At 47.8% G+C, this 13,754-nt stretch overlaps 1 protein-coding gene across 5 annotated transcripts in view; it reads left to right on the plus strand.

Moving 5' to 3' along the window:
- The window catches only part of DCLK2 (doublecortin like kinase 2), a 168,475-nt gene that overhangs the window by 152,873 nt on the left and 1,848 nt on the right, over positions 1 to 13,754 (plus strand). For 4 of the 5 annotated variants that reach the window (XM_040966555.1, XM_040966554.1, XM_040966557.1 and 1 more), the window contains 3 exons: positions 7,517 to 7,613; positions 8,160 to 8,240; positions 9,401 to 9,517. In XM_040966555.1, the coding sequence (XP_040822489.1) occupies positions 7,517 to 7,613; positions 8,160 to 8,240; positions 9,401 to 9,517 (295 nt within the window). Of the gene's footprint in view, positions 1 to 7,516; positions 7,614 to 8,159; positions 8,241 to 9,400; positions 9,518 to 13,069; positions 13,083 to 13,754 lie in introns of all 5 variants that reach the window. The other variant, XM_040966558.1, reaches the window with a different exon arrangement.

The raw sequence follows: 13,754 nt of genomic DNA on the forward strand, positions 1-13,754 counted from the left end.
CAGCTTTCATCTTTTTAAGCAGCAGTAAAGTTTAAGGGCTGGCATTGTGGCGTAGTGGGTGAAGCTGCCATCTGTGACACCAGCATCCCATATAGGCACCAATTTGTGTTCCAGCTGTTCCACTTCCAATTCAGCTCCCTGCTATGGCGCCTGGAAAAAACGTTGGAAGATAGCACAAATGCTTGGACAAGAGATCCAGACACAGTTCCTGGCTCCTGACTTCAGCCTGACCCAGCTCTGACTAACAGAACCATCTGAGAACCAGCAGATGGGCAGTTTGCCTCTCTGTCTCTCTGACTTTCCCTTTTTGTTTTGTCTGTAATTCTCTTACAAACCATTTTTTTTAAGATGCATCTATTTTTATTGGAAAGGGAGATCCACAGAGAGGAGAGACAAAGATCTTCCATCTACTGGTTTACTTCTCAAATGGCTGCAATGGCAGGAGCTGACCCAATCCAAAGCTAGGGGACAGACACTTCCTCTGGATCTTCATGTGGGTCCAGGGTCCCAAGGCCCGATCTTTTAAAGAGAGTATGGAATTGTATCATTAGAGATGAATGGATGGATGGATGGATGGATGGATGGATGGATAGATTGACTGATTTTTTTAAAAGCTGAATGTATCTTGACAACAGAATGCTGGACTCTCTGCCGTTGTCCATGCCCACAATGTTAGGACACACTTAAACAGCAGAATGATAGATTCGTGACTGATTATGAATGACTATACTATTGTAATAAGAAGGGGCAATTAGTGTAGGGCATGGGGACTTGGGGAGAGGGGAAGGAAATCCTGGAGCCTATGGAATAATAAAATAAACAAGAATATATCTTATACACAGTTTATAAAAGAAGAGTGACATTTAAAAAATCTGTGTGAAGCAGTCTGAATTGCTCGGAGTTTATCTTTTTCCAGTTTTGATACTCCTCTGGCTTCCTTTGTCAGCAGGACAATTATCATCATTGTCATTTTTTGAGAGGCACAGAGAGAGGTTGGTTTACTCTCCTGATGTCTGCAATGGCTGCATTTGGGCGGGGGACCTGGGTGTGCCATCTAGGTCTCCTGTGGGAACCCAGTTTGTTGAGCTATCAGTGGAATCTCCCAAAGTTGGTTAGTGTGGAGTTAGAGCCACCGCTGGAACTCAGGCATCTCCATGTGATATGCAATTATCTTAATCACAAAGCTACAAATGCCTGTCCCTCGCAGCAGTTATTTAAACTGTTAACAGGTCCTTTTGGCACGCAGGGTGTATCCCCTCAGGCAGGCTGGCTCCTGGTAGCCATACACTTCACATGGGAGGAGGCGGCTGCAGTGCAGGTGGTGGCTGCCATGTTTGGAGTGCACAGAGCACCTCAGGCCACCTTGCAGTTTGGGTCCCAAGATGAGTGAAGCCTTTGGACACGGCCCCTCTTGGGACTGGCTCATCTCTTCTTCTGGAGCAAATGGATCACTTTGAAGCAGAAGTCCATCTAGCCCTGCAGGTGTGAATTGCTTCTAAGTTTTGTCTAGCTTTCTTGTCATTTTAGCAACTTTTTGTGTTCCTTTTTGTTGAAGAGCCATCATTCCCAGGCCATGTTTTCTGAGTGCCAGGAACAAAGTGTTAAATCAAACACAATCCTAAGGCTACATTCTGATCAATCCTGATTAGGCTACAATGACAGCATACCTTGAAATGTGTGGCTTTTAGTAACAGAAGTTTACTTCTCATAGTCTGGAGTCTAAGGAGTCCCAAGATGAAGGTTCCAGCAGGTGCCTGAGATGCATCACCCTGTGGTAACCTCGTGTCGTGGAAGGGGCAGAGGAGACTTCCAGGGTCTGATCCCACAAGGTGTTGAGTCCTCATTGCTCTCCCCTGCAAGTGTCATCCTGTTGGGCATTAGGTTTCAGCACAGGAATTTGGGGGATAAGGCACCAATGTTAAGTCTGCTAAGTAAATACTAAATAAATCTCATTGATCAAATCAACTCTTGTGGCTAAGCCTGAAGCGAATGTGGGAGTGAATTGAACTATGCATGGAAGGAGGGAAGTAACTTATAGCTGTTTTAAAGTCTGGGCTCTGCTGGCTTCAGTGATGACCAGTTTGAGGAACTAGTGAAGTGCTGAAGGGTAGTGTATTCCTGGAACCCAGGCAGTCTGGTTGCCTTCCTTGGTTGACCCAAGTGGAGATGAGTAGGGAAAGAGCTCTGTGGATCACGTTTTGAGGACTGTGTGCTCACAACTCCCTCTAGTGTTCTCAGGCGCCAGTGCAGCCTGGGGAAGTGTGCATGTAAACGGAAGTGAAGCTCAGACAGAATAGATGGGACTTATCATTGGTATCCAGCGTGCACCAGGGGATGGAAATGTGAAAGAATGACTATTCAAAAATGGCAGAGACATCTCTGGAAGCTGATGCTGTCTAATGTTCTATTCAGAAAAGGTTCGTATGACTCCAGGTAAAGTTTAAGAGCGTGCTTCCCCTCTTTAGCGTCACATTGTGATGAACGAGAATCTGCAATGTTAACTATTAGCTGCAGAGACATCTTCACAGTCTACAGAAACACTGTGAGACGATACTCACTTATTCCCCAGAATGCCTGCAGCAGCCAAGACTGGGCTAGGCTAAAGCTGGAAGCCTGGAACTCAATTCATGTCTCCAACACGAGTGGCATGGACCCAGGTGCCCGAACCATCACCTGCTGACTTCCAGAGAAGCTGGGACCCAAACCCAGGCCCACCAACTTGGAATGTGAACGTCCCGTGGGAATGGTATTTTGAATGATGGTAACCTGAAATAATGAACCTACGTACATTGTACGTACAGTGAAAGCTTTTCAGGTGCCTGTTTTCTTTGATACAAAAGATGCTTTCAGAAGTTTTCAACTAAAATCAATAATGGGAATTTACTGTTTCAGCTAGCATTCCTGTAGCATTTCTCTTCCTTCCCACTTCCAGGATTTCCAGGTTTTCAGTTTAAATTATCATACATTCTCAACATCAAAGTCATCATTACTCAAATTCTTTTCAGGAACATCCTAAGTTTTAGTGGTTGTCTAAGCAATTCTGTTCTTAGGACCACCAGCAAGTTTTGTTTGTGAGGCTGTACTGAGGTTTTTGACATTTTTTATTTTTTATATTAATTATAAATTTCTTCCACATTTTGAGTATTTCTCTTAATATGCCGACATGTGCACACACACTCCTTGTAAGGGAAATGTTTTCAGTGTCATCATGAAATAGCTTATAACCATTTCCGGTTACCCTTATTGACCGTTAGTGGCTTGTCAGTAATGACTTTTGAGGCTCTTCGAAAGGGATGGTGGCAGACCTATGGCACCTTCGTTCAAGGGCTGTGTTGTTTTAGAGTGCAAAGGTGCCCTGCAGCACCTGACTACTAAGATGGACAAATTCTTTTTGGCTTTGTTCTTCCAGCGAGCATCCAGCACTCGCAGCTCCCAGCCTTAATCCTTTGGGACTCCATTATGCTTGCAGAGTCACCTCAGGCTTTTATTTGTTGGTTCAAGATCTTTTGCAAGAGCCAACTGCTGTAAATGACTGCTTCCAGGTACACGTTAATAAGTGTTTTACGTATTTTTTTAACCCAAGAAAATATATATGGACTAACAAAATGTAGGATTTGAGATTCTAGAAAAAACAAAGAGGAAATTAGGAGTGAAAGGGTTGACAGAAGCATAAAGTTCTGGAAACGGGGAATTTTTTATGTCTTCTATGTCTTTTGAGGTTCTCTCATTTTCTAAAGGTTTCTGTAGACTCTTCATTCTTAGCAGAGTGGAGTAGTACAGCATCTTGGGGTTGGCATTGTGGCGCAGCATGCTAAACTGTATCATCAGTGCTAAGTGGAGTCCTGGCTGGTCTCCTTGCAGTCCAGCTCCCAGAAGATGCTGCTCCAAGTACTTGAACCCCTGCCACCCATAGTGTAGACCTGGATGGAATTCCTAGCTTCTTCTTTTGGCCCTACCCAGCCCTGGCTGTCGCAGGCATCTGCAGAGAACCAGCAGGGGAACTCTTTCTCTCTGTATGTTCTCCCCGCCCCCCGCTGTTAGCATCTCCGTCATTGTGTTTTTCAAATAAATAACTAAATCTTAAAATAAGGAAATAAAGCATTGTGACATCTAGAAAACAATGTTGTGTGCCTCAAAGCAAACTACCTTTCTGGGGAGCAGAAGCTTGCCTTGCCTGGTTATCTACGCTGGTCTTTGCTTCTCTGGGATTTCTTGACCAGACCCCCTGGTGGTCACCTGCCCATCTGATTGGGCTGAGATAAATGACATAGAAATTCATCAAGTTCACAAATGCCACACTCAGCTCATAACAATACTGTCCTCCACCCCATGGGAGCTCCTTCAAGGTGTCCTTCACTGAGAGGCTTGGTATGAAACCCTGGGGCCTGTGTGTAGCAATTATAGGAAGTTCTGCACATTTGCCAGGTAATTCTTCTGGTTCAGGGATTTAGAAAAACATTTAGTTGGTGCATAGTAATTGTATGTCCAGAGGATACAGTGTTGGATTTCAGTATAGCTGTACAGTTTCCAAAACTCAGATTAAACCAAATGGTATCTCTGTTACTGCATACATTTTTTTAGTAAATATTTATTTTTATTGGAAATTCAGATATACAAAGAGGAGGAGAGACGGAGAGAAAGATCTTCCATCTGCTAGTTTACTCCCCAAGTGGCTGCAGTGGCCAGAGTTGAGCTAATACAGAGACAGGATCTTCTTCAGGTCTACCACATGGGTGCAGGGTCCCAGGGTTTGGACTGTCCTCTACTGCTTTTTCAGGCCACAGCAGGGGTCTGGATGGGAAGTGGGGCCACTGGGATACAAACCGGCACACATATGGGATCCCAGCACGTGCAGGGTGAGGATTTTAGCCACTAGGCTACCATGCTGAGCCCTACTTCATGCGTTTAAAGTGGCATTTGTCTTAATGATAATGTCTTCCATCTCCATCCATGTTGCTGCAAATGAAAGAACTTAATTCTTTTATAGCTTAAGAGCATTCCATTATATATAATATAGGATGACAATATATGTAATATAATATGTAAACTATATTAAAATTTATTTTTAACCTGCATATAATTGTGCAATATAAATATATTTACATATTAAAATCCCACATTTTCTTTATTCATTCATAAGTTGATGGATACTTAAAGTTGATTTCATATCTTGACTGGGGTAAACAGAGATATAAAAAGCATATGTAAGTACAGATAGTTCTTTTACATATTACTTTAATTTGTTTTGGATGCATATATGTGTGTGTGTGTGTGTGTGTATTTTTTTACTTTGACTCTAATAGTCCATTCTGAATTTTCTGTTGGGCATTATAATGGCCTGGAAAGATAGTAACATATTTTTACAAATTATTTTTATTGCTTTCCATGGTTCAGTTTTGTAGGTATAAGGATATCTCCCTTTCTTTCCCCTTTTCTCTCTCCCCATTTTCTGCTCAAACCATGTTCCCCATATCACTACAGTAGTATAGTCCTCCAGCAACAGTTACAAGTCTAACATTCTGGTATCAAGTGCATCATGGCATCGTAGGTACAGCAAGAGGCAGAAAGTCCAGCATCGCATTGTCAGGGAATATTTAACTGTTTCACTAAGAGTCCTCTTTTTATTCAGGAATAGAAATACCCACTGCAACATATTTCCACTTCTGGATATGCTAATCTCCATCGTACTGTACATCTATGAGAATATATGTATATACTTGTTTACCTGAATATTTATTTGTTTTGTATTTTTGCATGAATGATACCTTATATCAGAAAGAACACATAAAATTTGTCCTTTTGGGATTGGCTTATTTTGCTGAGCTGTCGGGGTCCCTTGGCCGGCAAGTCAAACCCAGACACTCATTGTCCTTGTGGAACCTTTATTGTAGAGATGACACAGCAAAACCTGTGCGCAGTGGCCACACAGCGGCCGCCACATCATGAGGCGCACAGCAGCAGCAGTAGCAGCAGCTACATCTTGGCGAGGCGCGCTCTCTCTCTCTCTCTCCCCCCTTTCCCGTTTCTCTGGCTCCCTTATATTGGGTAACTGGCCAATCAACGTAAAGGTCACCTCTGCACGCAGTGGGTAGGCCAATCCTCACACAGATCACGCGCTGTCCACAAGCCATCCACGCACCCCTGGGCCAATCACAGCAGACTTCCTGAGACTTGTTTTTTCTACCACAGCAGGAAGCAGCAGTTCAGCGCCCGTCTGTCTAGGGTGTGGGCTGCAGACTCCCTACAGCTCCCCACACTGAGCATCATGTTCTCTACTTGGGACCATTTTGTTACAAATGATAGAATTTCAACTTTTTTTAGTGGCTGAGTAGTATTCCATGGAGTAGATATACAAAAGTTTCTTTATCCATTCCTCTTTTGAGAGGTTTCTGGGTTGTTTCCATGTCTTCACTATTGTGCATTGTGCTGCTATAAATAGTTGCGTGTCACTTTCTCACAAGAGGATTTCACTTATTTGGGTATATTCCCAGGAGTTGGTCCTGTGGTAGACCAATTCTCAGTTGTCTGAGCAACCTTCCTACTCACTTCCATAATGGCTGCCCCAGCCTGCACTCCCGCCAGCAGTGAGTAGGGTACCTTTTCTCCTTCTGAAAGTGGAAGACTTTATTGCTCACTCAGGCTGTGGGTGAGTCCATCAGGTGAGGCCAGCACCGTGGCTGTGGAGAGGTGGTGCTAAGGGAGGTTGCGGCCACTCAGCATGTTGATATTTTTCCTCAGTAGTGTTTTCACATTTCCACAGTTGGATTTTGATTAAGCCACAAGGCCTCACCTGTGTATGCAGGTACACCTTTGAGGATGGGAGAGTCCTGCCGAGGTTGGAGAGGAATGCTCCATGGGAGCAGCCAGTGTGGGTTTGCCCCAACCTGTGCAATCTAGTTGGCATCCTTGGATGGGCTGTTTCTCGGACCAGATGGAGGTTCATGCTGATAGGATCATATCAGGAATATTTTATCCAAATGCCCCTTATGACTCTTCCAACTGTCTGCTATTTCACTGGAAATGTGGAGAGGGCCAGGGCAGCAGGTGGGAGTCAGGCTGGCAGAGTGTTCTGACTCATGTCTGACTGACATGAAAGATCGAAGACAGAAGCTGACTTTCTCCCCAGAAATGAGGATTGTCCTTGTTTGTAGGTTCCATATTTCCTGAGTTCTTCTTTATTGTGATTGGAACACAGAAAATCGACCATGTTAACCATTTCCGTGTGTACACTTCATTAACACTAAGTACATTCACATCAGAATTTCTCCCCTTCCCATACTGAAATTCTGCGTCCACTCAGTTTCTTGAACCATTGAATCCATCTCTAATTCCCAGGAATACAGACGTGTTCTGTGGCTTATCATCTGAAGGGAAGATTTGCCATCACAAATGCCATTGTCATATGAAATGCCAAACCAAAGGCGATGGGCTCCCCTCCACGCTTTTCCCAAAGTATTTTGTTGAAAATCTGTGTAGCCATTGTGACTTTTCTCCCCTTTCTTTATCTCTGACTTAGCGAGAACAATCTCCAGGAAGATCTCTTCGAGCAGATCTTGGCTGGCAAGCTGGAGTTTCCAGCGCCGTACTGGGATAACATCACAGACTCAGCCAAGGTACCTGTCCAGGCCCTGCTCCTGTGGGCTGTCACTCTGCCGTCCTTACCCCTCACGTGGGGCTGTAGCGGCCCTCAGCATTGCTGGCAGGAACTTCGTTGACTTTCACTGTGCAATTGTGTTTAAATATCTCCTGTGGTGTGCACTCTGAAGTTTATAACCTAAGCTAGACCTGAATAATTCCTTGAGCTATTCAAGGCATGTATACTGAACATCCATCAGAAAAGGAAAATGAACTCATGAGACTGAATTTTCCTAAAGTCAGGAAACTGAATTGCCAACAAGGAGAAACACTGAGGTGTTGATGTGGATGATGATCACGGTTCTTGGAGACTCGAGGAGAGTCCTTCTCTTCTTGCTTCTTGGCTGGGCTGTACGAATGCCTGGCAGGCATGAGGAATGTCAGGGATCACAGTTTTTAGGGTCCAGTGGCTAGGCAGCTATGTTGTCCATGTCTTTGAAATGCTTGCAGCAAACTCGGATTTCTGTATTTGTGTCAGAATTGACTTTGTCTTCTGTGGTATTGATTTGTTTACTTATTCCTAGGAACTGATCAGTCAGATGCTTCAGGTAAACGTTGAAGCTCGGTGTACTGCGGGACAAATCCTGAGTCACCCCTGGGTGTCAGTAAGTACCCATGCCTGTAGGGAATGATTGTATGTCCTGTGGCCGAAAAAATATGTCCTCCGGGTGGGCTCCGCACACGCGAAGTCCACAGCCAAGCTCTGTAGCAGGTGAAGTTCATGCCTTTTTTAGTGAGCAAGGAGAAAGCAGGTGGCAGCTGGGTCCCTGAGCCTGAGATCCTGCTCTGTAAGTAACTGGGTTCCTCTCTGGTGCTCAGTATCTCACCTATAAAGAGAAGGGAGAGAAGGGGTTGGCCACTGTGCTCTTCCAGCTGCCTTCCAGCTTTCCCCGCCTGGAGCTTTGAGAGTTTGAGAGTTTGCACCATTGCCCTGGAGATCAGCAGTTTCAGATTCTGATCTCCATGTGTTGGTGATGCAGGGTCCTAGGACATGTTTGCTAGAGATGCTGAGACCCGGTGCCTCCAAGATGCAGCCACAGGGGACATGAGGCTGAGCCAGATTTCTTCTGGGCTTAGATAATGCCTGTAAGTTTAGGGCAGCGTGATTCCCTGGGGCAGTTGATGTTTCCTTCATTTCTGGGAGAGTGAAGTGATTGAACTGAGGGCTGTTGTTGAGGTGAAGGAATTCCTGTGCACCTCCACGGCCCCACGCACTCTCACGTCCAGCTCTAGCCACAGTAGACCCATTCACTGCTCCCTCAGGCCAAAGGACTTGGCTCTCTATTAAGTGACTGGGATGCTGCAGAGAAGGAGGGAAAGAGAGAGAAGAGAGAGAAAGAAGGAATAGGAGAAGAGGGTATGGGGAGGAGGAGTGGCAAAGAGGATGAAAAAGAGAAACAGTAAGGTCCAATTTGCTGGTCCACTCCCCAGATGTCTACCGTGGCCTTCAGCTGGAGCCCAGGTCTGGAGCTAGGAGATGATCCGGTCTCCCACATGGGTGGCAGGAAGCCGGTTATGGGAGCAGTCACCACTGCTCCCCAGGTTAACAGGAAGCTGGAGTCAGGAGCTGGAGCTGGGTGTTGAACCTAGGTACTCCAGTGTGGAACTCAGACACCTTAACCTTATGGCTTTTGAAAGACATTTCCCCTATTCCTGGCGTTAAGATGGGCCCATGAAGGAACGGGCCAGGAGGTGGGCAGTGGCTACGGTAATGGAAATAATAAACTTGATGATCAAAATCATTGCATTTACTTCTTTTCTGTAGGATGATGCCTCCCAGGAGAATAACATGCAAGCTGAGGTAACAGGTAAACTAAAACAGCACTTTAATAATGCGCTCCCCAAACAGAACAGCACCACCACCGGGGTCTCCGTTATCATGGTAAGTGGAATGCGCAGCTCAACCTTGGGAAGTGGCAGAGTGTGGCTGGGTTGCTGAGCCAACTCTGAATGTTGAGACGTGGACAGCCAAGGGCTTCTCCTACATGGAACCTGCTTCCTTCCATGTTCCTCCTTTCACTGGAAGACTGGCTTGGCACGTGAAAGGCACACACATGGCCAAACTACCAGGCCTCAGCCACTGCAGATGGGAGCTGCATGAGTACCAACAAGGCTGGGCTCGTGAGCTGTGGTACCTAGGAGCTTCCAGGCTCTGGCTCTGCTCTCGCTGCTGTGCCATCTGGACAGAAACTCCCAACCCTAGCTGTGATATGTGCTAGAGCAACTCCCTGCCAGCTTAAGGCTTCCTGAAGAGATGAATGTTAAATCCTTACACGGGATACTCACATCTCATAGAAGGGATTCCAGGCGGCTTCAAACCCAGGCTCCTCTGCTTCGGCTCCGGATTTCTGCTCACGTACACCCTGGGAGAGGGCAGTGACGGTTGTGGTAGCGGGTTCCCACACCCCCCGTGAGGCCTGCCTTGCGTTCTGTGTTACTGGCTTGGTCCGGCCCAGCCCTGACAGTAGTGAGCGTAGGGAGTGAACCAACAGATGGAAGAGCGCTCTGTCCCTCTGCCTTTCAAAACAAATTAAAGAAAATGTAAAAATAAATATTAGTAAGGCATGAAGTATTCTTCAGCACTTTGGGTTAAAGAAATGAAATTTAAGTGAAAATTGTGTTTTATTTTAAAAAAAGAATGACAACTTTTGAAAGCGAAAAAATTCTCATTATTTGAAAAAAAATTCTCATTGTTAGTAAAATTGTATGAGAAGCCTGTAGTGATAATCACTATGTATTTTTTTAGATTCCTTTTGTCTAAAAATTTTTTCAAACTTTTAAGAATTATTTGAGAGGGAGATCGCTTCTGCCTATTGGTTTAGTTCCCAGAGCTGGACCTGGCTGTAGTTAACAGCCTGGAACCCCGGGTGGGTCCCCCACAGTTAGCAGGGACCCCAGAACTTGATATACCATGGCGCCTCCCAGGGTATGTATTGGTAGGAAGTTGGACTTCAGAGCAGAGCCAGGAATTGAACCTGGGTCCCTTTAACTTGGGATGTAGGCATTTCAACTGCTACACCAATCACCTGCCCCTGAAATTTCTTTCGGAGCTCCTGACTCTAACTGAAAGAAAATAAGAGCAGAGGAAATAAATTGGACCAGAAGTTGTATTTACACATCCTGGCCCAGCTTGTGCCCCACTTTTTTTACTGCCCAGGTACAAAGCAGCTCGCCTTGCAGGCAGTCAGCGCTGTGGGCTGTAGAGCAGTCACAGGAGGGGGCAGGCTTCCCTGAGCCTGAGAGGCAGCTGGGCAGTGTCAGAGGTGGAGCCTCCCAGGTGACAGGGACTTCAGGGCTGAGGGACACCGTCACTCCCAGGTCAGAACAGGCCTCTGGTTCTCTGGGAAAGGGTCTGTTCCCTGCCCAACTAGAGGTCGTTGTCTTGACATGTGGGCCATCTGGAAGCTGGAGGCTTCAGGCTTGCACAGGCCCTGTATGTGAGATGTTCTCTGCTCCACCTGCTGCACGCCCACCTGCTGCCCAGGGGCCCGTCATTCTCCTCCTTCCCCCGAGCAGAGGCTGTGCTTATTTGAAAGCCCCTGTGTGTTCCTACAAGCCCCTCTAGTCCCCAGTAGGAAGTGTGCTTTACAGAGCTTTGGAGGCCTCCATGATGGAGCCAAGGGAAGATTTCTTGAGTGGTGGTTTTTCTGGGCATTTTAGTGATGCTATGTTGAAAGTCTGAGGAAGATGGAGGAGGTAGAGCTTACCCCGAGGGGAAGCCATGGTGACAGCTGAGAGCATTCTCAGGTGATTCCCATGGCCGAGGCAGCGCTGATGGGTGGGACCCTAGTGTGCAGCTGCACAGGGCACCAGGCTGGGACACAATTCCTGGTTAGACTGAGAAAAGCACATGACCATGAAGCCCCAAGGCTCAGGAGAACTCAGTAACTCTGATGGGCATCATTGGCTGTGGTCACCCACTGATCTGGGGGTCTGGGTAGCATTTGGTGACCATCTCCTTGATGACCTGCTCTCCACTGAAGTTCCAGTGGTCTGCCAGCTTTCGTGTGGCCAGCATAGGCCAACTCCTAATGATGCCCATTGGGCAATACCTCAGTGGGTGGTTTATAGAGGACAGTCTTCCATTTGCTAATGAAGGCGTTCCGCAGCCCATGTCCAAACCCTGGGCTTCACCCAGGTGCTGTATGAACAAACACCTTCCCTCTGTTGCTGGTAACTGCAGTGGTGACTCTCTGTGTGTGTCCCCATGTGTGCCTGGGCTGTCGTGTTGTGCATGTTGACAGGGTCGCTGTGCTACTCGGAGTCCCCTACACAGCTCTGCACCTGGTTGCCTCTGAGGAGCTGTTAGCTGAACATGGGAAAAAAATCTGTTCAGTTGGCTTTGGGCAGGATCCACTCATTCTCCATAGCCAAGAAGCTGTCCCTGCCAAATCTGACATGTCCCCAAAAGTGGTGGGACAAGAGGGCCTCCCGTTCATGGGTGCCCTGCTCAGGACCTGGCCCGGGGCAGGGTTGTGTGGGGGAAACCTGGGATGCTTCACCATCGCCTTGTGTCTGTGTGGCCTGCCCTCAGCAACAGCTCCCAGTGTTGTTCCATTGACAATAAGAGGGACTGCCTGACGGGTTCCTGCAGACACAGTTGAGGGCGAAAGTCGTGGGCCAGCATGTGGAGCCAACTCCCAGGACAGGCGGTGGTGTGGAAGGGGCAGATAGGACACGGAAGCCTGCACTGCCAGCCTCTTGTGCCCCAGCGCTGCCCTCTGTCCATCAGGCAGGGAGTCCTGCCTGCGGCCACAGAGAGATAGAATTGCTTAGGACAGGAAGCCATAGCGTGAACCACAGGAAAGCTGACGTTGTTGTCTGCGCTTTGTTTGACAGTGGGACTTGGCAGTGTGAGCGCCACCTCAGAGCCTGTTCCTTGCCCTGTTGAGACAATGGCAGCCCCGTAGCAGCAGCTGGTACTCGCCCCCAGCGCCCCCTCCCCAACCCGGCCTCACAGCGTGCTTCCTCCCAGCACCTGCCCCCTCTGCCCACAGTGTACTCTCAGCCATCTCTCCCTCTCCCTCTTCTTCCTCTCTCTCTCTCTCTTTCTCTCTCATATTCTTGAACTAACCCTGCTCCACGCGACACCTCCCCTCCTAGGCCCAAAGTGTAGTGCCCAGAGAGGGAAAAGCAGCCTGGTGGGAAGGGCTGCCTGGGCCCTGGCTTCTGGTTCCCCAGGGTCTCCCCAGGGCTCAGAGTGCAGAGGTAGCTGCATGCCTGCTGCCAGCACCTTGGGGATCCCCTCCAGTGGCAGGGAAAGGGGCTGACATGGTGGGCCCACTCCTCTTTGGGGTGCTGAGTGGGGTTTTCTTGATTGGTTTACAACAAGACTGTTTGCACCTGTTGCTTCTGTTGAAAGTAAGCCGAGTTTCTGTCCCTGCTTCTCTCCCCCTCTCGCCTCCCCGCCGCCTGCATTGCCTCCCCTGACTAGGTCCAAGGCCATGGTACGTACCCACTGCACCACGCTGCGCCCTTGGCTGCACCTGCCGTAGTCCTGACCAGAGGAGAAAAGGAGAAATAACACGGAGGGTGCGGGGTGGTTGTGAGGGGACACTGTGCTGGCTGCCTCTGACGGGTGGGGGTGTGGCCTGGCCCGAGGCTGTTTGCTGTGGTCCCCACATATGCTGGTGTTAAGGTCGGGAGTCACTGGATGTTCTGCTTGAGTTGGGCAGGGCCTGTGGACAGCATCACATCATTTTGCAGGTGGCACCAAGTGCCCCGAATGGAGCTGTATGGGTGCCTGGCTGAGACCTGGGCTTGTTCCTGCCCTCTGCAGGCTCTGGGTGTTGGAAGACTCCTCAGAGCTTCCCACCAGCACGGTTGTGTCACACATGGGCCTGTAATAACCTTGGAGCTAGTCCAAGAACCGTCCCACAGCAGGAAAACCTACAGTGGCTGTAGGTTTCCCCAAATGTTGAAATACTCAGGCTGGGTCCAAGGGGGGAAGGATCAGGTCTGCCTTCTGATTTTAGGGTTAAAGCAAGGTGATTTTCCCATATTTTAAAAATGGAAGTTTACTTATGTATTTGAAAGGCTACAAAGAGCTGGGCTGGGAGGGAGGAGGAGAGGGAGAACAAAACCGCCCGTCTGCTGGTTTATTCCCCAAATACCCACAA

The sequence above is a fragment of the Ochotona curzoniae genome, unplaced genomic scaffold (assembly GCF_017591425.1).
Source record: "Ochotona curzoniae isolate NIBS_2020 unplaced genomic scaffold, NIBS_Ocur_1.0 scaffold_4506, whole genome shotgun sequence".
Lineage (NCBI taxonomy): Eukaryota > Metazoa > Chordata > Mammalia > Lagomorpha > Ochotonidae > Ochotona > Ochotona curzoniae.